Source organism: Macaca fascicularis, chromosome 1 (assembly GCF_037993035.2).
Source record: "Macaca fascicularis isolate 582-1 chromosome 1, T2T-MFA8v1.1".
Taxonomy (NCBI): Eukaryota; Metazoa; Chordata; class Mammalia; order Primates; family Cercopithecidae; genus Macaca; species Macaca fascicularis.
This window is the reverse complement of record NC_088375.1, coordinates 5,145,083-5,159,929: the sequence shown is the minus strand read 5'-3', so window position 1 is coordinate 5,159,929 and position 14,847 is coordinate 5,145,083. Positions and strand designations below refer to the sequence as shown.

The 14,847-nt window shown below is 43.4% G+C and overlaps 1 protein-coding gene across 5 annotated transcripts; it reads left to right on the top strand.

Moving 5' to 3' along the window:
- Nucleotides 1-2,377: 2,377 nt before the first annotated feature.
- On the top strand, nt 2,378-11,166 carry ZBTB18 (zinc finger and BTB domain containing 18). 5 transcript variants are annotated; one of them, XM_065541207.1, is made up of 3 exons: nt 4,972-5,133; nt 7,475-8,162; nt 8,275-11,166. In XM_065541207.1, the coding sequence occupies exons 1-3, from the start codon at nt 5,121-5,123 to the stop codon at nt 8,282-8,284; spliced, it is 711 nt and encodes a 236-aa protein (XP_065397279.1). In that variant the 5' UTR covers nt 4,972-5,120; the 3' UTR covers nt 8,285-11,166. The 5 variants fall into 5 exon arrangements, with proteins under 5 accessions (XP_045246989.1, XP_065397279.1, XP_065397302.1 ...); XM_065541230.2 differs by having other exon boundaries at nt 7,475-8,848; nt 8,881-9,101; XM_045391054.2 differs by lacking the exon at nt 4,972-5,133 and adding an exon at nt 2,378-2,687 and having other exon boundaries at nt 7,475-11,166.
- Nucleotides 11,167-14,847: the final 3,681 nt, after the last annotated feature.

Genomic DNA, 14,847 nt, shown 5'->3' with positions numbered 1-14,847 from the left:
TAAAAGACAGTCACACTAAGGGACTCTGTATAAAATGGTTGTAGCAATTGAGGGGCAACAGACTTGCTTCCTTAAATATCCATTTAATCTATATTTCCTGGCCACACTGCTCAGTTCCCAAAATGGATTCTAGTAATGACTGTTAGGGAAACACAGTGCACACACACACACACAGAGGTTAGTTTTTGATGTAGCAATGTCTCCTCCTGCACATCTTTGGGGCTGTTATTCCACTTGTAGGTACATTCTATAAAACATTTTGTTACAGCTATGCCTTGGCTTTAGATGCAGTAGAGCTGAGTTTCTAAGCTTTTTGGAGATAATCTGAGTGTCCTAATATTTTCATGAATTGTTTAATATCCTGACACTATCAATTACTTTATGTCTACTCATCTAGAGATCTGTCACTCTCCTTAATTTTAACTTTTAGTAGATGAGAAACAGCTTTGATAATGCAAACATTTCTTTTTCCCTGAATTTGTTGGTGAAACATGCACTTTTCACATCTCATTTTGTGTGCCTGTATATTTCATTCTTGAATAACATTTATTCCCTACCTTGAAACAGGTCAGACTGAAATTGGGCCTTCTACCGCTAGACTGAAAAGACCTAGAATTCATCGACAGCACAGATACAACAATAGCCTTCATGGAATACAAAAACTCGAGTTCTCATAGGATATCCTTGACCTCAGTGATGAATCATGAGGGCGTAGAGGGTTGAGAAAAAAGTAGACACATCACTACTGTTTCTAACAAGATATCCCAAAGCTATTTCAGTTCCAGGAATTCTGTCTGCTCCTGTTTTTACTTCATTAGCAATTCAACATGTCTGATTTGCCCACACAATACTTTCAAGCTACTTTACCCATTTGACCTGGAACAAAGTGAAAGCACATTTTGCCCAGTTGAAAGGTCTCCTGGCAAGTTGGTTAGCAACAGGCTTGCCAGTCTGGGTTCTGTTAGCAAAGACTAAACACATTTCATTAGACAATTACTAGTGAACTGATTTCCTCTCTATGAAGTTGGGTTTTTGTTTTGTTTTGTTTTCCTATATTCTTCAGCCATTCCCCCTCCCCCACCACCTGTTATTCAACTTTTTACTTGTAATTCTTGCCTCAACACGATTTCCAATTTCTTCACGGCAGAACATTTCCACGTCTTTGTGGCTGTGATTAACGCAGTTTAATTGCCAAGAACAGGTACCGAGTAAAAGTTTATTTGAAGGAAAGAAAAGCGACACAGCAGTCTTACATCGTCCCTCGGCAGTTTAAAGTTGTGGCTAGATACGTATCAATTAAGGAATCAAGCTGAGGCATCTGCAAGTACCAATTTTACTGTAATGCTCTAAAATTTGGTCAGTTGGGGAAGTCTTTACTTGTAACAGTGTAAGTACACAACGGACAGGAGGGTTTTGCGAGAAAGGCAGGCGCTCTGCCCTGTTCTGCCCGTGACATGATGACGTAAGAACGACTCCCAGAAACTGCCTGAGTTGCTCACGTCCCCAGCTCCCCGATGTGCACCTGGGCGCGGGACGCCGCAGGACGGAGGGAGAGCGCTCCTCGGCCCCGCTCCCCTGCGCACGGGCAGGCGAGGACCCGGGCGTCGTCACCCCCACGGGAGGGAGCAGAGAGAGACACCCGAAGAGGGCCTCGAGTCATCCGTGTCCCCGGGTGCCCTGCCTCTCCAGGATACCTGCGTAACTCGCAGCAGCCAAGCCCCACTACGTTTAAAAGTGTATTTGTGGTTGTCACGGTGCACACCGAAAAGCTCGCTCCGCACCCCCAGAGTGCGCGGGGCCTCTGAGCCTGGAAACAAGCCCCTCCCAGCGCAGCTGTCGCCGCCGCCTGCGGGCTCCTTTCACTTTCTCACGGCCAAGTCACCCAGAGGGGCGCCGCTGCTGCCACCGCCGCTGCGCCCGAGGACTCCGCCCCGTGCCTCTTCGCTCCGGGCCCCCGCCCGCCCGAGCCCCGCCCACCCCAACAGTTGCTGCCTGCGATTGGCACGCGCGGGAGGGCAGCTCCGGCTCGCCACCCCCATTGGCTGGGCCCCCCTGTCAATCCGACGACTGCCCGCCACCCCCTCCGCCTTCCCGAAGAGCCGCCCTCCCATTGGAGGAGTCTGAGGGCTGGGGGCGGGCGGGGAGCGCCGGTCCAGCCGCTTTCGGTCAATCGCAGAAGCCCAACGCCCGGAGGGAGGGAGGCAGGGGAAGGAGAGGGGCGGACTGAGGGTGGGGGGAACATCTGGCCGGCGCCGCCGCGTGCGTGCGTGGTGCGTCCTCCCGCCCCCTCCCTTCCCCCTCCCCCGCGCCCGCCCCCCCGCCCCCGCCCCCCCACCCTGCCCGGCGGCTCCGCGCTCGCTCCCTCGCTCGCTCCCTCGCTGTGTCTGGCAGGCTGCGGCCGCCGCTGGGCTGCTGCCATGGGGAGCCGTTGAGAGTGGGGCCCTCTTCGCTCCGCCGCGCTCCTCCGGCTGCCAGCGGGGGTGGGCGGGAGGGAGGGGCGGGGGGGGAGCGGGCGACGGAGCCGGGATTGGGGGGCGGGGGGGCCGGGAGGGAGGGGGGCAAGAGCCGGAGGAAGCCCACCAAGTCCGGCGGCGGCGGCGGCGGCGGCGGCGGCGGCCGGGAGGAGGAGGAGGAGGAGGCGGAGGACGCGGCGGCGGCGGGGACGCGGTGACTTAGGGCCGCTCCGTGTGAGTCCCGGCGCCGGCCCCTGGCCCCTGACCCGGCGCCCCCTCCGCGCCCCGGCACCCCGGCGGGCGGGGGGCGCCAGCTGTGCGGCCCCGGCCGGCTGGGCGGCGCGGGCGGAGGGCGGGCCGGGCCGGGGGCGCCCCCGCGAGTGGAGTTAGTTTGTGTGGTTGGAGCTGTTGGGGCGGCGGGGGGCGGCGCAGCTGCGGGAGGCCCGGCCGCGGGGACGGGCCGCTGCAGCTGCGGGGTCGGGCGGGGTGCGGGCTCCCGGCTCCGCGCCGCGCCCCCGCGGGCCGGTGCAGCTGCGGCGCGGGGCGGGCTCCCGGCCGGTGCAGCTGCGGTGGCGCCTCTCGGGTGCGGAGGGCGGCAGGCTGGGGGAGGGGGCTTGGGATCCGCCGCAGCTGCAGTGGCGCCCGGGACGGCCGCGGCTCCGGGGACCGGTGCAGCTGCAGTGGCGCCCGGGGGAGGGGGCCGGCAGGGGAGGGGGCCCTCCCGGGCTGGTGCAGTTGCCCGGAGGCCCCGGGGGCTCGCGCGTCGCGGCGTCGGGGAAGCGGTAGCAACCACCCTCCTCCGGCTGGCTGCTTCTTACGACTTTTCTTTTGTTGCCGTGACCCGGCTCTGTTTTCTCCTCTGTTATTGAAGGTGTTTTCCTGCTGCACCGGCTCTACGCCCTCCACCTCCTTCCCTGTGGCTTTAACCTTCCTCTTTCCCCGTGTGTTTTATGCACGGTGAACTACGTAAAGATTTGCATTGCTTCCCCACTCGGCATCCCCGCCCCCACCTCTCTGAAAAACAAAACCCCAACCTCACGAAATCTCTATGGATCCGCGGTAGCGAGACGTGAAGGGGTTGATTTGTGGAGTGGGAGTCGCTGGCCCATTGCGGTGCTTGGGACTCATTAAACTGTCACTCACCCCCCACCCCACTGGGTAAATGGGGTGATTAATGTCTGATATACTGGAATGGGGCGAGGGCATTTATGGAGAATAGGTGGTGTGGCTGGAAAGAAATTGATCGCCCAAGGATGTCTCCTGGACTAAGCGTTCATAATTATGTCACTCACCGCGAAGTTGGAGAAAGTTAGGTTTGTGACTTTGGGAAAGCGAGAAGGACAGGAGAGTCGTCGGGTTTTGTTACTATTTAACTCTCCGCCACGGCTTTCTAATGGGAACGAAGTGGTTATCACCAGGGCTGGGACGCTGACGCCTCAGGCCCCAGTTCCTTTTCTACCCCTCGCCCTCCCAAGAGTCTGAGGAGATATATTTGACATTCAGAGACGTCGCAGCACCCTGCCCGGCACCGGTCAGCCCAGCCCGGGTCGCGTTACAGTTTCATCAGCTTTTAGAAAAGACCCACAAACTCTGGCTGAAAAGTTCTCAAACTTACTAGACCTGGCTTCCCCCCACACAAAGATTTTCTTGTGATCATTAAACATGACAGAGTGACACCCCCCCCACACACAAAAAAGATTGTTAAGGGACACAGATCAAGGGGAAGGCAAGGTTCTGCTTTTTCTGAGCAGAAAGATCAGATATGCAGGTGCAGCATTCATTTTAAGTGACTGTAGCAGGTTGTATCAGTTTATTAATTGGTCTTGTTGAACTGAAGTACTTTCCAGGATTTCAGAAAGTGCAGTTTCAGCTTGTTGGTACTGAGAATTGAAATTTGCATTGACTGTGGCAGTGTAGGAAATTTTTCTGAGAAGGTAGTTGTAGATAAGTCATTAAATAAGAGTGAAATAATAAGGTGAACCAGTCCGAAGTAATGGTTCTGAAGAAGTCTGCCAACGTTTGAGACATGTATACCATTGTCTCAGCAGAAAAAAAAAGTGCGGTAATAATGTTGAAATGGGACTGGAGATGTCAAATGGGTTGGTTTAAAAATATCCCTAAACTGCCTTAGAAGCTAAACGTTGGAGTTAAATAAAAGTGAATCTGGATTTCCTGAATAGCACCGTGGCTTGAGTGTGCTGTCAGTATGTAAGCCAGTCCACCAACTTAAGACAGAAGTGTTGCTATTCCATAAATACAGTAGAACTCCATATGCTGAGTTTTTCAATTTCTTCTGTTAGAAAGTTTGGAAAAAAAGGAAGACTTTGAAGTATTTTGTTTATACTAACAGAAGAGAAAAGTTCTCCTAAGAAAAAGCTGGTGGCAGGAGTGTAGAGGAGTAGCATATGGCATTAAAAGGAGCACAGCTGGAGGTAGCATTTCCATCTGAACATGATGTCAGAGCAGCTGACAGCCTGCCATCCCTCAGCCTTTTATTCTAACACACAGACAGGGAGTTAGTGTGTGCGGATCTGTGGTGGAGAAGGTATCTCATTCCTCTCTAACATCATCTCCACTTTGCATCTGTCTCTCTCAGTCTGCTTTTTTTCCACCGATGTAACAGACCTGGAGCCAGCAGGACTCAGAGGAAAGGACTTAATCAGGTTTATGTGTCCTAAAGGTAGGAGTAGCAAGAGATTAGATTGAGCATATTTCTGTTTTGGTGTTTTGTTTATTTAATTTTAAAAATCACATTACTTTTCTAACCCAGTTTAGGAATAATATATGAAATTGAGTATTAAATGAACATCTTACTGGAGTTGAAAGTCTTGAGCTTGTTTAGTTTTAATTTTTTATCCCTTTTACTTGAGCGAGTAAATAACTTTAATACACAGAAATATGTCAAGTTTTGAAATGTTAAGAAAGGCTTTAAAATACTGCTTTTGGAAATCACGTTGGATTAAAATGCTTTTTTGTTGTTCACTGCTATTTAGATTTGACTGGGATGGTGGTGGTGGGGAAATACTAAACTGTCTGGAATCCAGCATTCAAACTTATATGAGAAGATTATTCTAGTTAAGAAGCTAGATTGTTGTGTAATTAATTCCACTGTGAAACTTTATTCTTCAAAACATTGAACAGCACTGCTGAAACATACAGCTGTAGTGCTTTTGAAACTGAAGGTTTTTAAGAAGAAGAAAAAAAAAACTTTTGTCCCCAGGAGAATAGTTTGACTGGTTTCCTCACTTCTCTTTCAAATATATATTTAAGAGATCTTTTATTTCAGCATAACAATAATTATTTGCAGGAGTTTTTGTGTTAGCGACTAATTTAGAACTTGTAGATTTGAGCTGCCTGAATTGGCCAGACAGCTGTAATCGCACTCCTCTATTCTTAATCTCTTTATCTGGGCAGCAGCTGCCATATGGCCACAGTCAGCTGGATCAGATGTTTATAAGCTTCCTTCTTCGTCCCTCTCTGTCCTCTCAGCCTCCTAATTTGATCACGGCTACCTTGTGAGCTGCCCTCCAATCTTTATTTTTAGCCTTCTCAAGGATTAGGATTGATGTTAGCTGTGGGGCACTTAAAGTGATTGTATTGTAAATCTTAGTTTATTCTAGCAGTGGCATCTTGCAGAATGTATTTGGGGTTAGGATAAAGTTTTAGTCTGTCTTGGGCAAAGTGTAGAAGAAGAAGAAGGAGGGAAGTAATTTCTGAATATTAAATTAAGTGTATCTATTCCCAAAATGCACTTGCTGAGATGGGTGGTGTGGAGCCTTGCTTCTGGTCACGGGAAAGGGGAAGTCGGGTCTTTCTTTTTCAGGAGTTGACCCACTGCAGTTGAATTCTGACCCTTTGTACATCTTTGCCTCTCCCCTCCGTCCATTTCACTCTCCCTCATCAGAAAACCAGGGCAATGATGAATATTTGCAAGAATAGAAGCTAGTGGGAAAACAAAACTATATCAAATTAGATTGAAACAAAGTATTTTCTGTTGGCTGAGGTAAGGCAGAACCGGGGGGGAAAAAGTTTCTCTTTTTCTAAAAAGGCTTTAAAAAAAAAACAGTTGAACCTGTAAAGCTTTTGAGTTTTATTTAAGCGTTATATGCCTTTATTTTTAAAAGTTAGAATTAATTTTAATAGGAAATTCATTTTGCCTTGCAATGGATCAAAGTTTAGATGAGAATTTTCAGAGTTAAATAAAGCCCCTCTGGTTCCTAATATTCTAAAAGTACAGTTTCTACGAAGAAATATAACAATTTTTTTCTCAGTTCATTTTGAAAAATCTTTGGATTTGTTCATAGTAAAGATGATCTTTTCCATCTGCTGGTGCAGCTCCTGATCTCGCACATGTGTGCTGTACCTGCAAATCTGAAGGCATTAACATCTGTTTTTATACACAGGGCTTTTGTTGTACCACTCTGACTTTAAAAGTAAGTTGTTTGCTAATTTCTGGACTAATTATGCAATTTCATTTTTTTTTTCTTGAATCAGCCAAATGTGTGTGTGTGTTTAAACTGTGCTTTCTAAGTACAGTCAAGTAGCAAAAGTAATAAAAGGAAAAGGATGGTTGAACAAGTTTTCTTGTATGTTCCAGGATATGTTTGGGACTTTCTTTGTTTATTATATGAGTTGTTTCCTTTGAAATTAAAGCTATTTTGTAGGTTTTGTAGGACATAATTTGATAAGTAGAGTTAGTTAAATTTCTTCTGAAAGAGATCTAAATTCTTATTCTTAGTGAGAGACTGTAGTTAAAGGAAGGCTTTGAAAGCTTGGGTTCAGGGAAGATGGAGATGCGTCGGAGGCTGTCCGGCGGGGGTAAGGAGTTGAGAAAGTGCACGTTTTCCTTCTCGCGTTTAGGTCTCGTCCGTGTGATTTGGTAGTGCTGGGTCATAAGCCTGATTGAAATTCAGGGACATGTACCACGGCGGCCAAGGCGGAATTAATTTTTTTATATGGGGACTAGAGCACTGAAAAGTTGTTCCTGACCAGGCTCTAATGAGAAATTCCTCTCTCCCCAGGTTATGAAGACAGTATGGAGTTTCCAGACCATAGTAGACACTTGCTGCAGTGTCTGAGCGAGCAGAGGCACCAGGGCTTTCTTTGTGACTGCACTGTTCTGGTGGGAGATGCCCAGTTCCGAGCGCACCGCGCTGTACTGGCTTCATGCAGCATGTATTTCCACCTCTTTTACAAGGACCAGCTGGACAAAAGAGACATTGTTCATCTGAACAGCGACATTGTTACAGCCCCCGCTTTCGCTCTCCTGCTTGAATTCATGTATGAAGGGAAACTCCAGTTCAAAGACTTGCCCATTGAAGACGTGCTAGCAGCTGCCAGTTATCTCCACATGTATGACATCGTCAAAGTCTGCAAAAAGAAGCTGAAAGAGAAAGCTACCACGGAGGCAGACAGCACCAAAAAGGAAGAAGATGCTTCAAGTTGTTCGGACAAAGTCGAGAGTCTCTCCGATGGCAGCAGCCACATGGCAGGCGATTTGCCCAGTGATGAAGATGAAGGAGAAGATGAAAAATTGAACATCCTGCCCAGCAAAAGGGACTTGGCGGCCGAGCCTGGGAACATGTGGATGCGATTGCCCTCAGACTCAGCAGGCATCCCCCAGGCTGGCGGAGAGGCAGAGCCACACGCCACAGCAGCTGGAAAAACAGTAGCCAGCCCCTGCAGCTCAACAGAGTCTTTGTCCCAGAGGTCTGTCACCTCCGTGAGGGATTCGGCAGATGTTGACTGTGTGCTGGACCTGTCTGTCAAGTCCAGCCTTTCAGGAGTTGAAAATCTGAACAGCTCTTATTTCTCTTCACAGGACGTGCTGAGAAGCAACCTGGTGCAGGTGAAGGTGGAGAAAGAGGCTTCCTGTGATGAGAGTGATGTTGGCACTAATGACTATGACATGGAACATAGCACTGTGAAAGAAAGTGTGAGCACTAATAACAGGGTACAGTATGAGCCGGCCCATCTGGCTCCTCTGAGGGAGGACTCGGTCTTGAGGGAGCTGGACCGGGAGGACAAAGCCAGCGATGATGAGATGATGACCCCAGAGAGCGAGCGCGTCCAGGTGGAGGGGGGCATGGAGAGCAGTCTGCTCCCCTACGTCTCCAATATCCTGAGCCCCGCGGGCCAGATCTTCATGTGCCCCCTGTGCAACAAGGTCTTCCCCAGCCCCCACATCCTGCAGATCCACCTGAGCACACACTTCCGCGAGCAGGACGGCATCCGCAGCAAGCCCGCCGCCGATGTCAACGTGCCCACGTGCTCGCTGTGTGGGAAGACTTTCTCTTGCATGTACACCCTCAAGCGCCACGAGAGGACTCACTCGGGGGAGAAGCCCTACACATGCACCCAGTGCGGCAAGAGCTTCCAGTACTCGCACAACCTGAGCCGCCACGCCGTGGTGCACACCCGCGAGAAGCCGCACGCCTGCAAGTGGTGCGAGCGCAGGTTCACGCAGTCCGGGGACCTGTACAGACACATTCGCAAGTTCCACTGTGAGTTGGTGAACTCCTTGTCGGTCAAAAGCGAAGCACTGAGCTTGCCTACTGTCAGAGACTGGACCTTAGAAGATAGCTCTCAAGAACTTTGGAAATAATTTTATATATATATAAATAATATATATATATATATACATATATATAAATAGATCTCTATATAGTTGTGGTACGGTCTAAAAGCAGTCTTGTTTCCTGGAAATAAAAAGTTGGGATATTAACTTGTTTTTGCACTTTAGAATAGCATGAGAATCTCACTAATTTAGCATTCTGATAAAAGAAACTTTAGAGCAAGTCAGAATAGAGAGGTGTTTTTCCTTTGAGGGGGTAGGGGAAGTAAGCCAATAAGAACCTTTTAAACGAATCGTCCTATCACAAAATGCTTTCATATGGCTTAATTTTGTCAACACTGCATTGTCTTTTGAGCTCTTTTTTTCCCCCCCAACAATTTTTTTTTTTTTTCAGTAGAAATTCCCTCCAGTTTTATTAGCCTCTTTATATGTCTCAAATTGCATGAATTTTTTCTGGCTGTTGGAAACCTGAATGCTTTTAGACCCAAATGGAAAATTTCTGAAATGCTGGATTATCTATTTTTAAACAAGCAGTTGACTTAAAACTTTCTGTGGCAACTTCTGGTTTTCTGACGGTTCCCAGTGAGAGAAATGCTGAAACTACACTGGGATCACTGGGACACTGTCTTGTGAAGGTTTGCTTGGGATGAAAAAGGATATTGCAGCTTCAGCAGTGTTGAACTGTGTGTTTAAAAATGTGAATTACTGTTATTGTATACTGTAATTGATTACATGGGCTGGGGGGGTGTCAAAGAACTTGACAGGTTGTGTTGATGCTCTTAGTTGAGTCTTGAAAAGTAAATATTAACGCTACAGAAATGCATGAGTTTCAATATATTTTTTGTCTTTGTTTGCATTGTATAACTTTAACGAGTGAGTTTAAAATTATTTAATTTCCTTAGAAAAATAGCACCATTTGGAAAAAAACCTGGTGTTATGAAGAACGTAAATGCACTGTTTTTATTTTTATTTTATATAATTTAAATTGACTTTCCCACTGTCTTTAAGTTGAAACTGTTAAGCTGAATAAAAACTTAAGCTGCAAATTGATAACTTCGCTACATAACAAGGAAAATATAAATGTTTACAAACGGCTTAAAGATTTGCATGTGCAGTGTGCATTTATAACAAACTTCTAATTGCACAAAACCCATGCCAGCTCAGAGTTTAGGTGTACACATTTACCCAGTTGAGCATTTTTAGAATAACTACTGCACAAGTTGACAATAGGTCATTCTCTCTCTTTTTTTTTTTTTTTTTTTGTTTGCTCCCTTTTTCTTTTTCTCCCCTTCTTCCTTACCCTCCCTCCCTTACTCTCCCCCCCCACCACCCTCCACCCCCAACTCATGAAAAGATTCTATGGACTGAAAAAGCCCCAGGCTGAAAGGACTGGACTGCCTTGATTGACATGGGGAAGGGGGTTAGTAGACTATGTGGATTGCGGCAGCAGAGGCTGCAGCCTAACGTGTGGTTTTAATGACCAGCACGCAAGGCAAAAGCATTTTGCACAGTGTTTGTTTTCCTGTCTTGCACTTACAAATAAGGTCTATGGGAGTAGCATGGAAAACGTTTGCTGTTTTTCCCTTTTTTTTTTTTTTAATTGCTTTTGTTTAAAATTTGATCGCCTTAACTACTGTAAACATAGCCTATTTTTGTGCTTAAGATACTGAATGGAAAACTCCATTGTGTGTTGCTGGACTGTTTTGGAAATATTTGGTTAAATGTGTGTTAATTTGGCTGTAATGGCATTTAAAGCAAACAAACAAACAAAAAAAAGCTGTGAAAATGGCCTTGGAGCATTATCTTTAGTTACTTGAAGAGTTTCTAGTTTTTTTTAAATACAGTTTATGTTAAAATAATTTTTATTAATTTAGAGAAGACAATCAATGTCTGTGAGAAAACGGACTTTCTTTTGGATTTTCTTTTTGTGGTCATTGTGAGTGATTGCTTTTTCCTTTTCTTAGTTTCACATTCTTCCTTTGTTCTAAAACTTAGACTGACATCTAGCTTTGACAATCATAGTATGTTTTATTTTCCTGAGGGGGGAATAACTTATAATGCTGTTTAGTTTTGTACTATTGGCGTGTTGGTGAATTTTTAAACTGTGTGCTAACTGCAATAAATTATATGAACTGAGAATTTCTTGTGTGTATTTTTTATTGTGATTATGTAGTGTATAGATTCTAAATATGTGTCATAGCTGGCATCTTTAATGTCAATTGTGATCGGAGTTCATGAAATTATTAGAATGCCTTAAATCACTCGAATGGAAAATGTGCAAACATTCTAGTCACTTAAGAAGATACTAAATGCACGTTTAAAAAATGTGACCCATTTTCACAATCTAGATCAAGAATGTTGAGGTAATTCCCTAGAAACTCATGAATCATGAAACTACGTGGCAGCATAGATTTTTAAAAATACACTGTACAACTACTAATCCATATATACCATAAGTCACTTTTCATGTGTAATTTTATCCTAAGTTGATTGGTCAAATCTATTCTCATGTGTTCTGGTTTAAGTGGAAAATTGAAGGAGACCGGATGTTTTAATTTGGAAGACTGCTTGGCTAATGACTGGAATTCTAGGCAATTGAATTAGCAGGCATGCAATTGTTCACGATTAGCTATATACATCCTTTTTGTTGCTGTGAGAACTCGAAAGTTTCCAGGTTTTAATTCTCCAGTTTTAAACATGTAATTAAATACATGGGCCTTTAAAAGAATTCTGTTTCCTACTTTTTGTGATTGTCCCAACTTTATGCGTACCCAGTTGGGTACACGTCAGGGTGAGAAACACTGCTGGTTGACCTGGGTAGGGAACTGACAGAAGGCTCACACATGCGGATGATATGCTAGGGGAATTGTCACAAACAACCCTGAGTGCAAGCAGTCAGGTAGCAGGCACAGAGAGGTTTTGTAAATCTGCGCTTGTCTCTAACTTCCAACCTTAAATAGAAATATGACTATGAAATTTTACATTCTTACTGTCAAAGGTAAACTCTTTATATCCAATGGCCTATAGTAAGGTCAATATTTTTAACCTCTACATAAGTGGGGTATAAGGTCTGAAGTTTGAAAATATACCATTTACGAACTACCTGGGGGCTTTGGATAGGAAGCTACAGGGATTTTGTCATGAAGTATAATAACATAATTTGGAATCCCAATTTTCATCCCCCTGCCTTTTTTTTTTTTTTCTAAAACAGAATTTTTAAAGTATGTAACTTACCCTTGGTTTTAACCAGCCAAATATTGTTTCACATGAAAGGGGAATGTACATTTGACCCTCATAGAATAATTTCTTGAGCAGTTATAAGCTTATAAAAAAGGGAGGGAAGGGGACTTTTTATTTTCAGTTCCTATAGTAACTGGTCAAAGTATCTCACAGTTTCCTGAAGATGTTGAGCGTTTACTTGACAATTTAGTTCCATGGACTAACATCTAATTTTAAGTGAGGAACATAATCTTAACTGGATATACTTACAATATTTTGAAATGATTTGGAAGAAATAGCTTCTTAAAACTTTCTTTGCAAAGCTAGAACAGAATATTAATGATGCAAACTGCCACATTTGATAAGTGAAATGAAGGAATCCTTTATTTGCCACATTTAAAAGAGGAAATTAATTTATCATGTAATCATGTTGGAAACCATTAAAACTGATCCCTCCTTTGACATCTGGCTGATACATAAGTATATTTTAAATATATAGTTTTAGTTACTTTTGAAAAGTTCTTTTTCCTTTAGATAATCAATTATGGACTAGAGTGATGTGGTTCCAGCATTGTGTGCTCGGGGTACCCTAGGGAAGCTCCAAGAAGTATAAAGTGTTAAGGATACTAGTTTCGGATTTCCTTTCTGGTTAATTATGCTATCAGATTAATTGGTGAATCAAATGGAGTTTCTCTTTAACATTTTTTATGAATATCTACAAATAGGTTATTGAAAGGCTGGGAAAAGGAGAACACTGTATTAGCATTTTAGCACAGGTAACATTAAAATGGCAAAAATACTCATTTTCCAAGTAAATCTTTCAAACTACCATCAAAAAATCTTTTTTTTTTTTTAACCAAGAAGTGACACTACTTAAAAAATCTTGAACTTCCACGTGTTACGTATAAAACACACACGGACTCTTTGAAGCCTTGACTCAAGAAATCCCATTGTACAGATAAGATTTTTTTTAATGGTCTTAAGACCTCAAACTTCACTGCATTGCATGACTATTTTATTCCTATAAGGCTTAAAACATTCTTTGATTTCCACTATAACGAGGAAAAGTTTCGCATGCTCTGACTAGGAAACTGAGATAATTTTAGATTTTAATTTGTAGATACTGACCTAAATTTTGGTTATAATTGTTTGTTGCAATGCTTGAATTTGCTGATAAGGTACAGTGAATTGTGTGTGAATTTGAAATGCAGCAAAGAAAAAGCTCCGTCCTTTTCACTGAAATTACTTGACATTAAAATGCTAAAGATACCATCTTTAAAAATAAAGGAATAGTTTTAGTTTTTAAAAGCAAATAGCTTTCAGGAGTTTCATTTTGGCTGTAATCCAAGTTTATCACACTGACAGGATTTTGTCCCTTATGTTAAAATTTTTCTACCTTTGCCTACAAAAACACGGCAAAATATCTTTGTATATAACCCCTTGGTTTAAAATGTAGAACCACTTATCTTTCAACTCTGAGTAGGTTTACTTCCATAAAAAAGAAACATTTTATATGTCTAGGACCTTCACCCTTGCTTACATTTCCTTAGTATTATAAAAGGATAGCTAAAGTAATCAGATTTTATTGATGACACGGGAGGTTTTTAGAAATATTCATTTTCAGAGGCACTTTAGAAATTAGACTTTCAGTATTTTTGCGAACCAACCCCTTAAAAAAATCTTTACTAATTAACTTTTGTAATTCTCATGAAAGAAGCTAAACTCCAAATTTAAAACACTGTAATCAGAAAGGATGAGGTCACAGAAATGAAACAATGGCATGAAAAGTTTTTCTTTTTAAGTCTAAATACTTTATACTGTATCTGCTTACACTAAATAAATTGTTGAATTAATCATCCAGGTAATTTAGGTTCATGGGGTAGTATTTGTCTAAAAATATTCAAGAACTTGAAATAAATCAGCATTTTAAAAAAATTATCCAGGTAACTTTCCTGATTCGATTCTAACATTTACTAACTTACTGTGCATCATAATTCCTAGGTTTATGTGGTCACGATACTTTTCTTTAGCTGTAGGTACTTTACAAAAAAAAAAAAATTCTTTGAAAACCAAAATTTTTCTTGACTTTTGGGGCACATATGGCCAAATAAGGTATCTCCTTTTCTAATTTTTGGAAATGGGTTTGCAGTTAAGCTTGCAATTTGCTATAGGAGCATTCTCTAGTTAGTTTGGCAGGAAAGGAGTGAAAACCCCATTTGGCTTTAAAATGTAGCACATTAGTCAGTAACAGTTTCAGTGAGGATATTTAGAGTGGCTTTGAGAGGCCGTGTGACACCCAGAGAGAGTCCATTCACGGAAATGACTTATTTACAGTTTGTTATAATCTCTGTAGTTAATCATTAAATCAAGTAGCTTTTATTAAATGTCAATATGTATGGTTAATATGACTACATAGGAATTTTAAAAAGTCATATTGCCCCAGATATTCATGTTTGTAAAGGGTATATTTGTAGTTAATTTGAAGTGGAGCTTGGAAAATGTATTTGAATATTGGTAAACATTCATAGGACAGATTAAATTTGTTGTTTCAATACATAATGCATACACAATGGTATGAACTTGAAAGAATAGCATAACCTT